At 36.6% G+C, this 20,247-nt stretch overlaps 1 protein-coding gene across 2 annotated transcripts in view; it reads left to right on the top strand.

The window, feature by feature from the left end:
- NEBL (nebulette) overlaps positions 1 to 20,247 on the top strand; it is a 588,942-nt gene that overhangs the window by 533,270 nt on the left and 35,425 nt on the right. The window contains exons 21-26 of one of the 2 annotated variants that reach the window (XM_006887051.1): positions 1,257 to 1,349; positions 2,812 to 2,904; positions 6,094 to 6,198; positions 7,147 to 7,318; positions 9,948 to 10,040; positions 11,425 to 11,577. In XM_006887051.1, coding sequence (XP_006887113.1) covers positions 1,257 to 1,349; positions 2,812 to 2,904; positions 6,094 to 6,198; positions 7,147 to 7,318; positions 9,948 to 10,040; positions 11,425 to 11,577 — 709 coding nt within the window. The remainder of the gene's footprint in view (positions 1 to 1,256; positions 1,350 to 2,811; positions 2,905 to 6,093; positions 6,199 to 7,146; positions 7,319 to 9,947; positions 10,041 to 11,424; positions 11,578 to 20,247) is intronic. The other variant, XM_006887052.1, reaches the window with a different exon arrangement.

The following is a 20,247-nucleotide window of genomic DNA, read 5'->3' as shown; positions in this document are numbered from 1 at the left end:
CACTAACTGCAACAATGCACTCAGGTCTGTCAGAGATTGTGAAGTTGGAACAGGATATGACAGAGTTCATGTCTGTTGTTCATAGAGTTGCTATCAGTTGTACTCAGCTCAGTAGCACCTAACAGCACCACCACTAAATGGAGAGTCTTTGGGTAATAGTGTTCTTGACTGCTACAAAGAGGTTAAAGTTGTAAGTCCACTAAGAAATATTTTGGGGGTCTATTTCCAAAAAATCAGTCATTGAAAGAGAGCACAGTTCTACTGCTACAGATTTGTTGTCGTTGTGAGGCAGACTTGACATACTAGCCCCTGGTGATTTTGTGTGCTGGACCTGGCAGTGAATGAAACATGAGATCAGCATTTTTCACTTTTCAGGTTTTTGCATGTGGGAAATTAAGAGTTGTGGCAGTTATGGGACATGTCTTGGGACGATGTCTGGTAAGAACAGAGTCAGGATTTGAACTTAGGCGTCCTGAAATTCAGGAATCTTTCGCAAAGGTGTCTTCAGAAAGTTGTGGGTTGTTTGTGGTGTGTGACCATTTTGTGGAAATTTTTCCAATATAAACAATTTTTTTTTAAAACCAACTAGTTTTAAAAGAGTTGACAATTTAAGACTGAGTTCTTATGGTAAAGGAGAAATTCAGGCTCACTTCTGCTTAGTCTTTGTAATATTTCTGGAAGGTGGTAGGACTCCGGGATTCTTGCTTCTTCTGAAAGGTAGGGTAAAATGGAAAGCAAATGACCCCCGACAAGGCCATATTTATGTCACTGCTTTTCTCTTTAAAGACTTTACTCTGGGGTTTCTGTGACACTGAACTTCCTTATATTTCCATTAATTTTACTAATGGACTCTGAAGATTGAACAGCGAAGATATTTTTTGAAACTCATTCTTAAGAAGCTTGTTAAATTGGATGATTTGAAATCCAGGTGTAGATACTGTAGAGCAATGTGCCCACCTCCTTGACTCATATGTACTGTGGGGAAAAATAATGTGTGAGGGGTGTTAAAATGAATAAATAGTTGGGTGAAGGGAAAGGCAATACACAAAAAGGGGTTGATTAGACACTGAAATGAGTTATATTAATCAATGGCAAATTATATTATAAAACAAAATGTTTCAGAGTGATTGTGTAGAAACCAATATGATTTGTAAATCTCCACTCAGGTACAGTTAATGTGTGAAAGATATGATATCTAAGATGTGTAAGTTGGGCTCATTCTGCTTTCTATTAAAATTCTTAATTCTCCTTCGTAGGTTAAATATAAAGGAGAGATTAAACAAGCAACCACAATTTCTGACCCACCAGAGCTTAAGAGAGTGAAAGAAAACCAGAAGAATATCAGCAATGTGTGACCTTCTCAGTAACTTGTTTTCTTATATCAAACCACTCAGCATGCATTTATAACCTTTTCATAACCTTGTATTGATATTCTACTCTCAACTGAGTGATTATTTGAAAAGTTCAGGAGACTTTAGGTATATACAGTCAGCTGATCCTCATTTCAGAGTTCTAAGTTGAACACCTGCTTGCTTTCTAGATGTTGTCTTACTGGTTAGAGTTCCAGTGGTTCCATTCACCAAAGGGAGACAGTGGTGGCATCGACCCTCTCAGTGTTGCAATTAAGCTTTTCCACTTTTTCCTGCCTGTATTTGTTCTTGGGCTTTAGTGTCCTCTCACCTCCATTCTTTCACTCCTGGCTGTTCTTATTGCATTTTCAGATGATGCCCAAGGGGAATTATAAAGTATGTGTGACTGAGTAAATCACAAGGAACAAATCCATTCTGAGAGAGCTTGATAAGAGAACTTGATAAGGGGCTGGCTGGTTTTATGTAGCCCCCAATCCCTGGCCTGCTCCACTTTCCCTGTTTGTGTAATCCATGGCTATAGGTCATTGTGAGAAGGAAGTCATTAACGTTTAGATTGGGTTATTTGGAAGAGGAAATTTGGAAATCTATTAAGTTGAAAGAAATCTTTTGTTAAACTTTTTAAGTCATTTGAACAGATTATGAAACAGAAGCAGATTATTGGTTTTGTATTTTTCCTGTCAACTGTATTTTGGAAATGGAGGTATCCATCTTTATGTAATTATAGTCATACTTGACATTACTTCATTATCATTAAAAAGAATATGGTGAGTGGGAAAGGAGTACTAGGAAGCTCCTTTTTATTTCAATTTTTGCATGGCTATGATTTAACTACTTACCTGCACACTTAACAAAAGTTCTGCCATATTTAATTATTCAAAACTACCACAGAACAGTAACATTCTAATTGGGCAGGTGTTATTTCATATAAAAACATCCATTAAGAAGTTTCCTATCAAAATTATTTCTAAAGATAGCACTTTGTGGTTTATGATTATCTAAGTTTTATTAAGAGTCCCTGGGTAGCAAAAATGATTAATCACTGAAAGACTGGCAGCTGGAATCTACCCAGAGATGTATCAGAAAATGTGCCTGGTGGCCTGCCTCCAAAACTTCACAGCTGTTAAAAAGAACCCATGTGCAGTTCTACTTTGAAACACTCAGAATTAACTCAAAGACAACTGGACAATAAATAGCTTTATTTATGGTGTATTCATGTATTTGAGTACATTCACAGTAATTGAGATACGTAATTCTAATAAATGAATTTATATGGATTGATTTAAGACACAGTCATTTTTAAGACCGAGACCTCAGATGAGTTTCCTTCCCACGTCTCCTTGGTTCACTTTCTTGATTTCCCTTCCTTGATTTAAAACAGATGCTATGCAATTATTATTTAATTTATACATAGTATTTTGTGTTTTATTTTCTGAAATGATAGATTTCTTATAGAGGTCAGCTGAGCAAAGCCACTGCTTTAAGTGTAACTCCTGAAATGGAAAGAGTAAAGAAGAATCAAGAAAATATTAGCTCGGCAAGTAATTTTAATCAATCTCTCTCTCTTTTTCTTTTCTTTTTCCCTCCTACCTACCTTTCTACCTATGTACTTACCTATGTCTGTCTGTCTATATCTATCTATCTATCTATCTATCATCTATCTATCCATCTATCATTTGTTTCTATCTACTTTTTAAGCTTTTTGAAGCTTAAAAATAAAAGCTGAACACTTTTTACTATCATAATTAATATGATCCTTATTATTTATTTACTTGCACTCTATCTTTTTTTTTCTACAAGTAAAATTTCTTTTCAAGACATTTTTTTTAATGTGTCATTTTAGATTATGTCCAATAACTTCCCACGGTTTTGATTTCTATTATCTGGAGATCCTATCTTGCTGTTTTCAGAGGTGGGGGTTGTTGCCATCAAGTTGCCTGCAATTCATAGCAACCCTATGTATAACTGCCCTAAACCCTGCTCTGTCTTGTACCAGCCTCACTATCTCCAACTCACCCACCTCCATTACTCCAATAGTTAAAATTGTCTTTAAATTTATATAACGATAATTTAAACACAGTGTTAATTTGCTCATTTTCTTTAAAAATTGCACATTTCTAATGCTTAAATTTAAAATTTGTCATTTTGCTGCTGTGGCTGTTGTTGTTTTTAGTGGCGGTGTTACCTTGTTGACACTGACTGGTAGCAGTCCCATTTGATGGAGTTAAACTCTGCCCCAAAGGGTTTTTTGGCTGTAACCTTTCTGGAAATCCTTTCTGGATCTCTAATTTTTTCTCTAGGTGAGCCATTTGTATGGATTTGAACTTCTAACACTGTAGTTATCAGTCTAGTGCTTAAGTGTTTGGCTTTCTGTGAAATGAAATAAGAAATTAGGTAATATTTACAAATAAAGATCTTCAAAGTAAGAACTTAGAGAAGATCTGTTCTTTTTATGAAAGACTCTTTAAGGCATTTAATACACAATAATTATTAGAGTCCCATGGTATCAATGTCCTATTTTGATGGTATTATTTTTCTTAGTGAATATCAGGTGTGTGTATGTCCTCAGAACTACTATAATTGGCATCCTAATCTTTTAATTAGGAAGTTCTGGTGGGTTAGTGGTGAGGAATTGTGCTGCTAATGCAGAACTATGTGGTGACCTTCCAACTACTCTACAGGAAAAAGATAATCTCCTCCTGGTACAGTTTACTGTGGAATACCACCATACCTAATCAGCTTCATGAAAATACTATAGTTTGTTTTTCTTTCCTCTTCTCCATCCTTTTATTGTGATTATGGCAAAAGTTTACAGTCGAGGTTTTTTTTCCCAAGAATTCATGCTTATTTTGTACATTATTTATTATTATTATTAATTAAAAAAATGAATTTTAATGAATGTTTACAGAGACTTAGGGTTTCCAGACATTAATTGTTGCACTTTTCTCCCTGTCCTCCCCCTCCCCCGCAGTTAACTTTCCTCCTTGATAAATAAAAGAAAAACTCATTTCTATGCAGTCCCTCCCCCCCAGTCCATTGCACTGTGCAGCCTTCATTCTAGACTCCTGTCATGACAATAATAACTAATCGTATATCCCTTGTAAACAGTTCTCTCCCTCATCTGTTTCAATGCAGTATACATAATTTATCCCATCTTTCTCAGTCTCTCCCCCACCCTTATGTCAGTCCTGTTTTACAACAGTGGCACTATGCAGTATTTGTCCTTTTGTGACTGAGATATTTCACTCAGCATAATGTCCCTCAGGGTCACCCATTTTGAATAATATCATGAGTTGCTTCTTTTTCAACATTACTTTTAATACACATAATGGCACATGGCCAGTTCTTATTTTCCCTTCATCCATTCCTCTATAGTGTTCATTGTCTATCGAATAATTTTCTACTCCCTATCCTACTGTACTTGATTCATTCTCTCCAAATATAACTCTTTCTCTAGTTTTTATAACAGTGGTTTTATATATTTATCCTTTTGTAACTGACTGACTTCACTCAGCTTAATGTCCTCTATACTCATCTATGTTCATTGTATCTTAACAGAGCAGGGTTCGGAGTTATTGTGTGTAGGGTCACTAAGTCACATAACAACAACAGCGTCAATGATCAGTTGTCAAGATTACTAGCAGTCCTTCTAGCAAACCATGAAGATCTTTATTTCAGAGGGTCAGCACTGAGGCTGTCTGCCTGGAGATCGGCTTTCTAGAGGAACTGTAACAATGAGTTTGAGCATATCAGCTGTCAGAGAATAGAGCAGGATAGGGGGAAGGTTTAGATATGTTTAGTTATTGACTCAGTGGCACCGACAACAGGGGTCCTTATGTTGGGAGATGCTGAGTGCAGTCAACAGCATAACTGACCTTTAAACTGTGGCTACTTGGAAGAAACCACTAAATTTACTCATTATTTCTTACCCTTAAATGGTAAGGAATTAGAGGAAAGCTTGGAAAGCATTCTCAGCTGTTATGGAGGAGAAAAGCCAATAAAGAAAAATAAATTTAGATTCCATTTAGCTTTAGATTTTTCTCTACTTGATTTAAATATGAAAATCAGTTTTACTGATTGCCATGTTGGTAAGTATTATTCACTGGCATGTATGTTTCCAGCTGTAGGAGAGATTTGGATCATTTTTTGCTGTATCTTTTAAAGGTGATCCTTGACAGTAAATTTTGGGTTCATGTTATAGAACAAGGAATCCTTGAGTGCCTCAAGTAGTCAGTACCTTGTTTATGAATTGTAAAAGGTTGGAAGTTCAAATCTACCTAGATCTGCCTTGGAAGAAAGGCCTGGCAACTTAGTTTTGAAAAATCAGCCATTGAAAACCCTGTGGAGGACAGCCCTCCACTGACATACATGAGATTGCCATGAGTCAAAAATCAAGTAGAAGGTAATGGTGTTTCTTTTTTTTTTTAAAAAAAAATATTTGTATTTCTTTTTTAAATTCATTTTCATGAATGTTTACTGAAATTTTGGATTTCCATACATTCACTGTTGCATTTTTCTCCCAGCCCAACCCTCCTCCCCAGTTAATTTCATTGATTTTTAAAATTCTAGAACAAACTGACTCACCAAGCATACTAGTTAGTCCACAATTTAAAATATGTTGCATATGTTCCACAATGCCCCTTACCCTTTTTGCAAATCTTAAAGTTGTATATTTCATATAGCTTTCTTGTTATAAAGATGTTCTGTGTTCCATTTATTTTTACAGGTAAAATACACCCAGGACCAAAAGCAGATGAAAGGTAGACCAAGTCTTGTTATCGATACGCCTGGTCTGAGGCATGTTAGAGAAGCACAAAACCATATTTCAATGGTAGGGTCCATGCAGCTGGGTTTCATGGCTAAAGCATCCTATGGAATGGCATGGACAGAACCACACTGTTGATTTGAATGACTAACAAAACATGGAGATGGTCAGGACTTCCTAATCAGACTGAATTGTGTGAAAATTATGAGTCTAATAAAATACTTTTTCTTCAGTGACTCTTCGTGTTTTTGTTTCTAACATTACCACTGTGAATATATTTAATGGAAAACATTTGCCTGACTTCTTCCCAATTAATATTTAGATTGAGTTTTGTGTGTTTGCATGTTGCAAAGAATATGAAAAATATATTTTTAACATTATTGAGATAAGATTTTCCTACTGTAAACTTCACCCATTTAAAGTATAGAATTCAGTGGTTTTTAGTTTGATGATTGTGTTGAACAGCTGTCGCCCTTAAGTTTCAGAGCATGGAAAATGTGTTTTGAAGTATATTTGATAAGTGACTCTTTTTTTAAGACCCACTTTTTTTGTGACCCACTTAAGAGAGTTATAAGTAACACTTTCTAGTAATAATAATATATAGTAGTTTATCATCTAATTGTATGCTTAAGGATAAGAAATAGAAAATGAATATATTTTATGAAGTACTGGCATTGAAAAACTCTCTTTTAAAGCTTGTGACTGATTTGCAGATTGCTATGTAACTTAAAAGAGACTGTTTCTGTCTTAGAAATTATAAAACTTCTCATCATGATTAATAATGTGAGAATACCAGCACTTTATTTCTGTTTCAAGGAGGCAGAAGTTGCTGACATTACATTTGGAACAACTGGAAAAGATGCACATAATCTCCATGCAGCTAATACAACCCACCTTTATTTTCTTCTAAATGTGATTGCTATGGAGTTAGCATCCATCACTCTAATCTTATTTCAGAACATGAAAACAAGTGGGAAATTTCAGTTTGAGTTAACGTTGTTCTTCTTTTTCCAGGTAAAGTATCATGAGGATTTTGAAAAGACAAAAGGAAGAGGCTTTACTCCTGTTGTGGATGACCCTGTGACCGAGCGAGTACGGAAGAACACCCAGGTGGTCAGTGACGCTGCCTACAAAGGCATCCACCCTCACATTGTGGAGATGGATAGGAGACCTGGCATCATCGTTGGTAAGCTGACTGCCCTCCTGGGGACTGATGCGTCATCAGGAAGGTTTGCCCTTGCTTTACAATTAGAATCCTTATTTATTTGACCCCTCATCAATGTGTACTGTGTTACCTCATTTAAATGGACCACCATTACTATGCAGTTGTTGATTACGTGTTGAACAAGGGTCCATGGCATTCACCACACAGCGTGGCATAGTCTATTATTGTACTATTGTATTATTTTCATTCAGATTTTTCAGGTCTCGTGGATGTTTTCACTTTTTAAACAAAACAACCAGCCTACCAATCAAACATGGGTGATAGCTCTGGCTGAGAGATTATTTTGTTTTCCTTTTGTTCCTTTGATTGATTGATTGATTGATATGGTTGTACTGTAGACATCACATACATGGGTGACAGAAATAACTGCATTATCTTTAGGTTTATTTATCTCATATAGACTCAGCTGAGAGATTCTGATGATCTGCTACAATATGTTATGCTGATTTTTTCTTTATTGTTATTTCTGAAGTGGAATGTCAGAGCTATGTGAACATTCCATGACTTGGAGAACAGTCCCCTCTTCCTGCTGCCTGTAATTCCAAGTCATTAGTTACCAGGAACCTGAGGAAAATGGTGTTGAATGATGGTTAGGCTATCAATAAGGACCTTCCTAAATTTTAAAAGAAGATTAAAAAAGGGATCTAAAGAAAAAGTATTGGTTATGTATTGTGTATTCAGTAATTCACGCTTCCAAGTGACTATTGTCTTCTTCAGAGCATTTAACTGCTGAAATTTTGCAGCTAGTTCAAGTAAGAATATTTTTGGTAGCTATGATTCATGCTTTTTAATAATTTCAGTGTTATCTTACATTTATCCTGAAAGATAAAAATTTGGTTCTTTGAAGAATAGTGTAATAGAGGTCAGTTGACTAAGGAAAGTACACATTGTTTGAGTGATTCCTATAATGATTCCAAAAGTATTTTCCAAAGTGGAATTCCAGATACATTTGTCAACAATCAATACTTTGCTGAACTTCCCAAGTTGATTGTTTGAAAGGACCATTAAGTTGAGTGGATGAGTTGTGAAGGTTTCATTAAATATAACACAAATTGCTCTGTATTAAGGCCTTATGGAACCGTAAGAGTTTGCCCAGCTTGCCTTTGGGTCCTCACCCTACACAAGGCGTTAGCAGTGACAATGAGATTCCTAACTAGACACACTGAGATTGATTATTAAATTTTAGGCTTTCAGAAATCAGTGCACATAATCTTTAAAGATTGTTTTTTTTACACACACGATCTGTAGTAAATTTTCCACTTTGAAGGAAATCCTGAAGAACCTTTATTTCTTTTTGTTGGCAAAAAGTGCTTTCCATTGAGGATCTAGGATTTTGTTTGACTATCAAACAACAAAATTAACCTTTTAATGAACCAAGGTTTCAACCAGGCATGGACATGCAGGTTTAGAAACTTTCATAAGTAATGTTGGTCATGCTAATTTTGTTATCTTTTATTGTTATCTTTTTATTGTTATTGAAGGCCCCACTATTTATTAGTTGTATATAACTTTGGGCATGTTACATAATTATTGTGTGCCTTTATTTCTGTATCTATACAATGGGATAATAGTAGTGTCAGCTTTAATACCTTATGATGATTAGATGATTTATGTTAAATTACATATGATTTGTGTCATATGGTACACTCTATATTTAGCAATTAAAAAGCAAGCAAGTACATATCTAGTTTCACATTACGATGATTTGGTTTTCACCTTGTCAGTTTCTGTCATGTACCCATTACTTGGTTCTTATTTTTAGTTGTTGGTACAGCAGTCCACAGATGATTTTAGGCTCTTATAATCATTATAAGAGAGACGTTACTAGAGAGAATAGTAAATGCAGCAGTCATTAGATTCAGATTTCGCCTTCAACTAAAACAGGAGCAGAATGGATTTGTTTGCAGTCTCGTCATTGGTCATAGTATCAGTGAACCAATCTGTGCTTCACTGAGAACAGGAGGCTGCTCCTACTCATCTTCCCATTCTTTGTCCTTTTGTTGTCCAGTACCTTGTTTACAGTCCTTTACCAAGAAATATATTTTAGATGGATTCAAATGCCCTTGAAATTGTAACTATTAGAATGAAAACTGGGCTTGCCACTGGGTTACTTCTCAAGCATTTGTTTCTATTTCAGGAGACAAACAAAACATTTATTTTGTTCACTCTGGTAAGATTTTCTCGATCGAGCCTGTGCATTACTCAGAAACCCTTAGTCAGGTATTTCAGTCAGGCATTGTAACTCTTTCAGTGAATAGAAAACCAGAGTGATTTGAGGCTGAGAGAGTGCTTTGGCAGTCACACATAGTTGCCCCATATGCCTCATGAGGAAGTCCCAGGCTTTTCAGTTAAGGCTTGAAGTAAAAGGTCAATGAAGACTAAACCACCTGGCTGAAATGGAAAGATGATGTTTCTTAACTGGTGAGAGTGAATGTCCTTTTATTTCTCTGTACTCTGCCGCACAGGGTTTGCGTATTATCTGGTTCCTTTTTATTTTGTCACTTTCCAGATGTCTTCTTGTTTCTCTTTGGTGCTGACCTTTTAAAAAAAAATTGGTTTTGATTTGTTGATTTTCTTCTTTTGGTCAAAGACCTCAAAATTTGGCGCACAGATCCTGGTTCCATCTTCGACATTGATCCCCTGGAAGACAATATTCAGTCTAGAAGTCTACATATGCTCTCTGGTATTGTTTATGTTTTGGGTTTCTTCCATCTGTACAGTTTTTTTCCTGAAAACCAAGCTGCTGTGGACTACACAGATTCTTTATGCTAACTGCATCCTGTCAGTTTTAAAGTTGAGAAGAAATTTTCGACTACTTCAAAGTGCCATTAATCATTTCTAAAAGAAAATTTGCAAGAACACTTTATATTATAGTACAGATTAGTGTGTCCTAGATTCATTTGTAAGTGTCAAGCACTTATAGCTTTTTTTATTAGTGAATATGATTATGTCGAATTTCTAAGTTTATAAATGCAGCTATTTTTGTTGTACCATGCTGCTGAGACAGAAAAGAAATTGATTTCATGAAATATGTGGGTGTATTTTAAAAATAGAATTAAAGAATTATATAGTATTTATTATTTTTTTTAATTCTGTAGATTATCCTACTCTATTATAGATTAGGAAAGATATTTTCCACATATATCATCAGTTTTCAAATAGAATGTAGAGCATTTTAAATATTTATCATTGAGTTTTTACATAACATAATAAAATAGCTTATAAAGGCAATTTTTTAGGAAGCAAGAGTGGCATCCACTTCCTGAGCAATATGCTTCTGGAAACTCTATGAACTTTGATAAATGATGATAGTTATAGCAAGGCTTCAGGCCTTTTGTTCATAGGGCTGCTATGAGTTGCGCACTACTCAATGGCAATCAACAACAACAGAGGTAATTTGACTTTTAATTTAGACTGAATATTTCTAATTAGAGGCAAAATGTGAACTGATTGGATGTTTTCAGATTGTTACTGCATTGGCTGGTACTTCAGGCTTTCAGATCATATTTAGGAAACTAAAGCTTTGACAGTTATGTAGTTATTTTAAGCAATTTAGATAGCTATATTGTGGAAGTCTTATTCCACCCTGATTTAATTGTTGACAATAATCAAATTGAAAGCCCAGAGGAAAGGATGGTGGAAGAATGCTGATACTGTTATAAAATGAATCTTGGTCCACTGACAGTTTATTTTAAAAATAAAGATAAAGCAACAACCGTTATGTATGTGGTGATACTTTCAAGAAATTATAGTCACACTTGATGTTTGATAGAAATTTATTAGTTTGCCAGTGTTTTCCTAGGCCTCTGGAAAAGCTACCAGTTAATCATTCTTCATTAACAGCTACAGTCAAAATGGTTCTAAATTATTTTTTGACTTTTTATGGACTTGATGCAGTTTAGCTGAAGTTTCAGAATAAGTTGCTAGAATCTTAGAAAAGCCAATATTTTGGATCATTTTTTAATAAAGGATTATTTTTGTCACTTTTAAGCCTTTAAGTAACTTTTATTTCTTTCTGTCCTTCAAATCTTTTTATCACAACTGTGAATATTTTCCCTCCAATTTAGAAAAGGCACACCAGTATAGGCAACACCGGTCTCGCTCTCATTCCAGCAGTACTTTTGGTACAGGTCTGGGAGATGACAAGTCAGAAACATCTGAGATTTACCCTAGCTTTTCATGCAGCAGTGAGATAACAAGACCGTCCGATGAAGGAGGAGGTATCAAATGTTAACTAATTTCCAAGAAAATTAATTCATTTTCAAGTGTGACACAGGAATGCCACTAACACATTTTTCACCTTTGAACCAGCACTTGTTCTGGATGTATTAGAATGTTTCAAATTAAGTTGGGAATGTAAGAGTCTTAATGTTTAAATTACTAATCTTCATTTGTGCATGCCATGTTCCTCCTCCTTATTTTACCTCACTATTATTACTACAAGTAGATCTTAAAATGCCTAAAGGGCCCTGGGTTCTGCTCCAAGAGAGTGTTTCATGAGATGGATAGAACCGGCCATAATGGACTCTAGGATACTATGTATCATTTTAATCTGATTTATATCATAGGAGATCAAATCAGCATTAATAGTAGTATAGATTACAGTTTGCTGTGAATCTGTGTGTCTCTATTGATATATATCTTGAACCAGAGTAAGATCTTGGTGGGGGAAAGTATAATCTTTGGGTTAAAAATATGTCTCTAAAATAATGGAAAATACTATTGATTGTTGATAGTCTTTTCTGTATTTTACATACCTGCCTTTTTTATATGCTTGCTTTCTCCAGTTTTCTGCATCCAAGAAAGCGTGTAGTCTAGAACTTCTGTAGAAGTGCCCCCCCATGTTAAACTAAGCCTTCTGTTAAAATTCGTACAACTGCTAGGACTTAAAAATATTGCCCTTTCCACCTTAGTTCACAAGGATAGAAAGAAGTCTGAAGCATAGAAGAACAAAAGGAATAATCAAGTTTCTTTTTAGCCTCAAAAGCCATATTGGTGAAATTTCCCAGACAGGGCGTTTTGAGGTTGAGGAGTGAACACTTTGGTGCTGGGGCAAGTGATGTGATTGACGACATATCTGAACCTGTGAAAACTCTTGTAATTGTGTGTTGTTTTGTTTTGGCCCCCGCCCCCCAATTCATTGCATTAGCACTAATAAGAATATGAAAAATTACATTTTATCCATTTAAAAGTATCATTTCAGATTGGCTTTAGCGTGTTAGAAAGTTTGTGAAATGTCTTGCTTTGTTATAAATAAATCTCCCCTCCTCTCCTATGTTTTATCCCTTAAGTGACAGTACTGTAATCTCACTTCCACTCTTTGTAATTTAGGGTTATTGATTTATTCCATTAGTGTTTGTAGTGGTTCTAGAGATACTGAACAATACGGATGCTTGACAAGCTAAATAAAACAAAAAGCAAATACAAGAAAACCTTTAATCAGCTTGTCTTTACTTTCACTCAGTTCTTGATATTAGAGCTGGTATCTCTCCACTCCCACTCCTCCTTCCCAGCTGTAATGTAATATAGAGACTGTGTTCCAGCAGTGACCTTTTTACTTCATGTCTGCACATCAGCGCCACATTCATTCATTTGTTCACCAAATGTCTTTTGAGTGTTCTTTGTGTACCACACGTGGATTTGGATCTGGGCAATGTAGACAGGCAGCAGTGAACAGAAGAGATATATATATATCTTCTGTAAGGGGCTCAAGAATATCATGGGGGCATACTTATGCCGATAATGTATAATTATGAACACATTAAGTGGCATGAAGGTTGGGAATGGGAGTTGCAAGATGTGTAACTGGGAAACTTCATCTGATCTTGATGCTAGGGAAAGAGTCCCCAAGAAAGAGACCTCTAAGCTGCAATCTGAATGTTACATAAAAGCTACGTGGGCTCAGGGAATTTTGCAGCACAGTAGAGAAGAGAAACACCAATGGTGTGTCATCAAGCCATTCAAGTGGAGGTGTTGGATAAGCAGGGTTCAGAAGAGAAGAATCTAAATGTGTGCTGGAGATACATTTAGAGACCAGAAGCATGTTGATTACATGGTTTTGGATGATATGTATAAGGGAGAATTTGGAAACCCCTTCTGCAGTTGTTCATTCAGTTTGTACAGCCCTTGAAGTTCAGGCATACTTGTCTTCAATTCCACTCGCTCATCGAAGGACATGATGTAAAATCCCAGTGCTGGTAGTTTAGTCTCTTTTGCAAGTCATAGCACCTTTATTTCTTAATTATTTTTAGCACGAGAACTTGTACTAAACTACCTGAGAAAGTATCCCCAATGAGACAGTTGTTGTTGTTGTTAGGTGCTGTCGAGTCGTAGACAACTCATAGCGACCGTATGAACAAAAGGCCTGAGCACTGTTCATACATAGAGTTTCCGGAGGCAAGCCATTTCCGAATTGGATGCTGCCCCTGCTTCCAGGCGGGAAGCTCCAGCAAACACTCTCCACCATGGGTAGTAACCATTACCACATTTGGCACATCAGTGTCACAGTGTTCAGCATCACAGCAACCACGAGTTACCTCTGTACAGCAATGCACAGATCAGTGCTATACCACCTAGAAGAATGTCTGACAGGAAAACAATATGAACCTGGCCCGAGGGCCGCAGATTAAAATCACCCACCTTTGGCTTGGTAGCATAACTTTCTGTCCACTAGGCCAACAGAGCTCTCTCTGTGTCATCGTTGTTGTTGTTGTCGTTAGGTGCCGTCGAGTCGTAGATGACTCATAGCGACCCTATGAACGAAAGGCCTGAGCACTGTTTGTACATAGACTTTCCAGAGGCAAGCCATTTCAGAAGTGGACAGTACATGTAATATTTTTACATTAACCCTAGAAGTTGAGTAGGAATAACACAGAATATGAAACCCCGGTGCTCTTGTAGTTTAGGCATTGTGACCTGCAAAATGAAAGGTCACCTGTTCAAACTCATGAGCTACTTCTTGCGAGAATGATGAGGCAGACTGCTCACGTAAAGATTTACAGAGATTAAAACCCTAGGAGTTGTTAGTTCTTTGTCCTTGGGTTTGAGATATTTGGTTTTAATACTGATCAAGAATTTGTTGCTGCTGCTATTATACATCCTCAAGTCAGACCCTACTCATAGCTGGCCCTTCAGTGGGTTTTCAGATGCTATAAATTGCACAGGAAGAGCCTGTCCTTCTTTCTACCTCAGAGAAGCTGATAGATTCAAATCATGTGCCTTTGGGTTGATATTGCAATTTCTTACCACTAAGCCACCAAAGCTCTATAACTAGTTAATAAGTCCCTAGAAAAGGACATAATGCTTGGGATTCAAGAGGTAAGACTTCCCCAAAAAATTGACTACTTTGGGGCATTTTCACATATTGTCATCACTATCCGAACCTCCCTCCAAAATTTGCTTCCCTCGTCCCTCCCTCTTTCTTCAGATTTCACTTTATCAGAGAGACTGTCTAACTACCAGAGGTGAAGCAGCACTTCCCTTCCCTGCACGCTCGGTCCCTTTGTCCCCACTACTTTATTATTCTTCTTAACATTTGACAGTGTGTGAGATGCAAATTTATATGTCGTCCCTGATTTACCTGGAGTTCTGTTTGGAGAACTCCATTCTAAATCAGTTCTAAATGTTACATTAATCCCTCTTTTCTAAAGTTAATGTTATTATTGTTATGGATTATCAGTGTCTTTATTATAAATTTCAGGGCCTCCTCTACAGGAGTTGTGCTACTAGCCACTCTTCTGATGGTGGCTCTGTAGGAGAAGGATGTGGGTGCAAGAAACCTGTGCCCATGTGTGATTTATAGCCTCGGAAATCCACTAGAGAATTAGCCATGAGTGGTTTTCACTTTATGGCAGTGAATTTTGAGTTCTACATCTGCTCTTTGAACATTTGTAAGTAAGCAGTTGAGCATGAAAACATCAGTGAATTATGCACAGTACTTTATATACAGCACATGAACCTAAAGATAAGATATAAAAAACCCCACCCCATAAAAAAACCAAACAAACCAAAACCCTCCAACAACAAAAATAGAAAAAACAACAACAACAAAACCCAAAACAAAAACAAAACCCCAGAGTAAGTATGAATGTTAAGTCAGGGACTACCTGTATGTATTTATTGTGTTTGTGGTCTCTGCCTCCCTAGACCATACACTTTATGAGAGCATGAATATTGGCTGTTTTGTTTACTGATGTATCTGTAGCTCTTAAAATAAACATTCAGCCAGTATTTATTAAATGAATGGAATGGTAAAATTGATATCTAAAGCTGATTGTTATTGTTAGGTGCTGTCACATTTGCTGTGACTCAAAGTGGCCCTGTGTTCATCAAAAAACTGTCTAGCGCCATCCCCACGTTCTTTGCCCAAGACCATGGTTGCAGTCACTGAGTCAGTCTATCTCATTGAGGCTCTCACTTTTTTTTGCAGACCTTCCACTTTTCCAAATATGATGGTTTTTTCCAAGGACAAGCACCTCCTGATAACATGCTCAAAGTATATAGATGACATTTTACCAACCTAAAACTATGTATATACTTATATGCATACATAATTATTATTTTATAAGAAACTTTTCTGTTGTGAAAGGCTTGCAAGGAAACTAAATTTTTTTTTTTTTAAATATGTCTCATTGACATTAAAGCATAGCTGAAGAAACAACCTAAAGTGGAAACATCCCCAAGTGTGTTTTGGGTTGTTGAGGTTTTTTTTTCCTGATGGGATGGGAAGAAATAGAATGCATGACTTCTCAGTTGCTTTGAAATTTAGGATCCCCTTTGAAATTGTGTCTGTGCTGGATTTTGGTAAGAAGGTGCTGATTGGCTTATAGAAAGATGGGCCTTTCATGGTGGTGACAGCTGTTTGATGAAGCTCTACAGTGTTTTTAGCAGGAATAGTCAGTCATGTATGTATTTCCTTTAATACAAGTCGAAAAATTGAAAAGAATTCTATAAAATCCTTGTTAGTGGTAAAGTGAAGGAGGAAATACAAATTCTTAAGTATTTGGAGATAATATCCTTCCCCCTCAGTTTTTTATGGTCCGTTTAAATTTAGGCTAGGATTTCATATGGTAAGACATGTTATGCCATAGGAAGATAGCCTGTAATATCTGGTTATCTCTATATTCATTGTGGTATGTGTGGTAGCAGGTAACACAGTACTGCCATGAATAGAATATTGCAAGAATATTTTAGGCTTTAAGCCTGTCCACTCACTATTTTATGGGACTTTCGGCAAGTAGGGGGCAATTGCCTAACCTGTTAGGCTCCCATTTCTCATCTGTAATAAGAAGTATGTAGAAGAACAACAGGGTTTTTAAAGATAGTTTACACTCTTTAGCCTAAATGCCATACTCTTATACAAACTCCCTTCTGTGTCTAAGGAAGTACTTTAAATTCTAATAGTGATCTTTTTTAACTTTGTCAATGAAATGACTGTGCATATGAGAGTCACAATTTTGAGATTCTTCTTAAAAATTACAGGAACATTTTGATTGTTAGGATCAATGGGTTAACTATCAGAATCTTCCCTGGAGGCAAAAGCAAACACTCAGTGTTAATGTAGAAGAAATCCAACAGTGAATGGGAAAAATAGTATGTTTTGTTTTGTTTATATAATTCCTCATGATGTTTCCTCAGTTTGCTGTGATTACAAAACAGTTTCCTTATGTGATTATTTTGGCTTTTTTCAAACTTCTCAATCTGTTTTCCTATGTATTAGGTTACTCAGCCTTTTCGTTGTACATTTCTTCTGTGTTACTTTGATTCAATAAAGAAGGCTTTTATTTAAACATCATTTCATTTTCTTTTTATTTCTGGATAGCATCATTTGGGGGGAAAATGCCTTTATTGTGTTTTGGTATTAGATTAGGCTGAGTTGTTTTTCTTTGACATATAGATCCTTTCATGGAAAAGATCCTGATGGTTTCTGCTTATTTCACTGTCGTGCTTTCTTTGATCTTTGTCCCGTCTTCTTCCTTTAACTGCAACCTACCATCACCTTCTGGTATCACTTTGCATTTCTTTGGTTTCTTGTTTGTTTGTTTTACCTTAACTTCCAGTGTTGTGTTCCTGCTGGTGTTGTTATGTGTTTGCTGTCTCACCCTAGGTTTCTACTTTTCAGTGTGAACTTTGGTTCAATTTTGCTTCAGATATTTTATATGTTTCTGTTCTCCTCTGGAGCAGAAAAGGGCATGGGGGGTTGGATCTGGAATGAAAAACAGATGCACTTTTCAAAAATCGACATTTTTCAGTTTTTCAACCTTGTGAACTTTTCCATTGTGCTCTGCAATCTCTTATTAGGATTACCCAGTCCTGCCGTAACTGACTGAAAGCAGATTTCCGAGTCCTGCTATAGTTTGTCTAGTCAAGTTGTACTTAGAGTGCCTCATGTGAAATACTTTCAAAGTTATTTACAAGAGATGCTTTAGTTCATTCAATAATTCTCCATGTTCTGTTCATAGTGTACCAAAAGAGCAGAATACCAATTATGTAACCAATTTCCCAAATGTTTTTATAGGGATCCATAACTCCATCTTCCCCGTAAACAGCTGTTTATTTATTAATGCTGTTGTTTTTATGTGCCATCAAGTCACCTGCAACCCTATGTACATCAGCTCTGAACCCTGCCCTGTCCTGAGCCAGTCTCACTAATTCTGACATACTAACCCCATTGTCCCAGTAGTTACTGTATCAATTCATCTCATCCAGAGTCTTCCTTTCCTGCACTGTCCCTCCACCCTTCCAAGAATGATGTCCTTCTATAAGGATTGATCCCTCCTAGCCGTGTGCCCAAAGTATGTAAGACAGAGGCATAGCACAGCCTGATCTCAAAACATTGTATTCATCAGTAGTAACCAAAACAGCATGGTACTGGTACAATGATGGGCACATAGACAAATGGACCAGAATTGAGAATCCCAAAACAGACCCAAGTATCTGTGGCCAACTCATATTCAATAAGTAAATCAAAGCTATCAAATGCGGAAATGACAACCTCTTCAACAAATGGTACTGGAAAAACTGGACTTCCACCTGCAGAAAGCTGAAACAGGATCCACATCTCACAACATACACAAAAATCAACTCAAGGTGGATCAGAGACCTTGGAGTAAAGCAAAAAATCACAAAGTTCATAAGAAACAAACTTAAGCTTAGAAACCCTAGTCTATGGTATAAAGAAAGAGACTGTCAGAGTAAGAAATGCACAATCTGAAGAGAATAAAATTGATGAATGGGACCTTCTAAAGATTAAACCCCTGTGTACATCAAAACCTTTTTCCAACAGGGTGTAAAGAGAACCTACAGACTGGGAACAAACATTTGGTAATACCATCTCAGACAAGAGTATCATAACGAAAGTTTATGAATACTCCTGGGCCTCCACAAGGAAAAGACTGATAACACAGTTTAAAAATGGACAATCGACATGGACAGAATTTTTACAGAGTAAGATATTTGTATGGCCAACAGACACATGAAGAAATATTCCAGATCACTGACAATAAGAGAGGTGCAAACCAAAAGCACCATAAGATACCATCTCACTCCAGTAGCAGTGGGAACGTTTAACAAGACAGCAAGGAATAAACATTGGAGAGGATGTGGCGAGATACAAACTCTTACACATTGTTGGTGGAATTGTAAAATGGTACAACCATTCTGGAAGGCAGTTTGGTGCTTCTTCAAAAAGCTGAAATAGAAATTCTGTGTGACTTAGCTATTCTCCTGCTGGAATCTACCCTGAGAAAAAGAGAACTGAGGCACAGAGACTTGTACACCAACGTTCATAACAGCTTTATTCACCTAACAAGAACGTGGCAACAGCTCAGATGTCCAGCCACAATCAAATGGATTGACAAATTATAGTACAGTCATACAATGGGATACTGTGCAGCATGCAGGAGCAATGATTTTGTAAAACGTTACCTAACTTGGGAGGGACTGGAGAACATTATGCTGAGTGAACTAACTCAGTTCCACAAGGACAAATATTATATAAAACCACTATTGTAGAATGAGTATGAAAATCCACGGGTGGAAGCAGAGGGATGAGGATGCATGGGTGTTGGATGGGTAAGGATTAATCATGGGGTTGTACAATTTGGTGGGATCCTGAGGGAAATTGGAACAATCTGGTCTGAAAAACAATGTATTTGAATTTTGTAAAAAACTAGTATAAATTAAAAAAAAACCCACAATGCACATTCATGAAACATCATGTATATGAATAAAAAAAAATAATTATCAAAACCCCTTGCCTCCAAAGAGAAACTTGGTTTCACCCTCTCCAAGACAGACCTACTTGTTTTCTTGGCAGTTCATGGTATGTTCAAGACTCTTCTCCAGCACCACAACTCAAAGGCATAAATTTTTCTGTCATCTTTAGTCATTGTCCAGATCTCTGATGCATAGCAAGTAATTGCGAAGACCATGACCTGGATTCGGCACCCCTTAGTCTCTAGACTGATGGCATTGCTTTTCAGCACTCTGGAGAGGTCCCAGACAGCAGATTTTCCCAATCCAATTTGTCTTTTGATTTTCTGACTGCTCGTGTCAAGAGTATGACCACCTTTTAAGTTACTTCCATCACATCCGAAAGTTGGACAGTGAATAAGGATGACAGAAGAAGAATCAATGACTTTATATTATAGTGTTGGAGAAGAGCATCCAGTATCCCTTGGACTGTCAAAAAGAACAAATACGTCTGTCTTGGAAGAAGTGCTTTTTAGAGGCAAAGATGGTGAAATTTCATCTCACATGCATCAGGCATGTTAGGAAGTGCTAGTCCTTGGAAAAGAACATCATGCTAGGGAAGATTGAGAGAGATAGAGAGAAGGATGTTTAATATGATGGATTGACACAATGATAGTTGACAATGGGCTCAAGTGTAT

This window comes from Elephantulus edwardii, unplaced genomic scaffold (genome assembly GCF_000299155.1).
Source record: "Elephantulus edwardii isolate Elephantulus edwardi_28Jun2011 unplaced genomic scaffold, EleEdw1.0 scaffold00054, whole genome shotgun sequence".
NCBI classification, from domain to species: domain Eukaryota; kingdom Metazoa; phylum Chordata; class Mammalia; order Macroscelidea; family Macroscelididae; genus Elephantulus; species Elephantulus edwardii.
The sequence above is the reverse complement of the archived record's forward strand: the minus strand, read 5'-3'. Positions and strand labels throughout refer to the sequence as shown.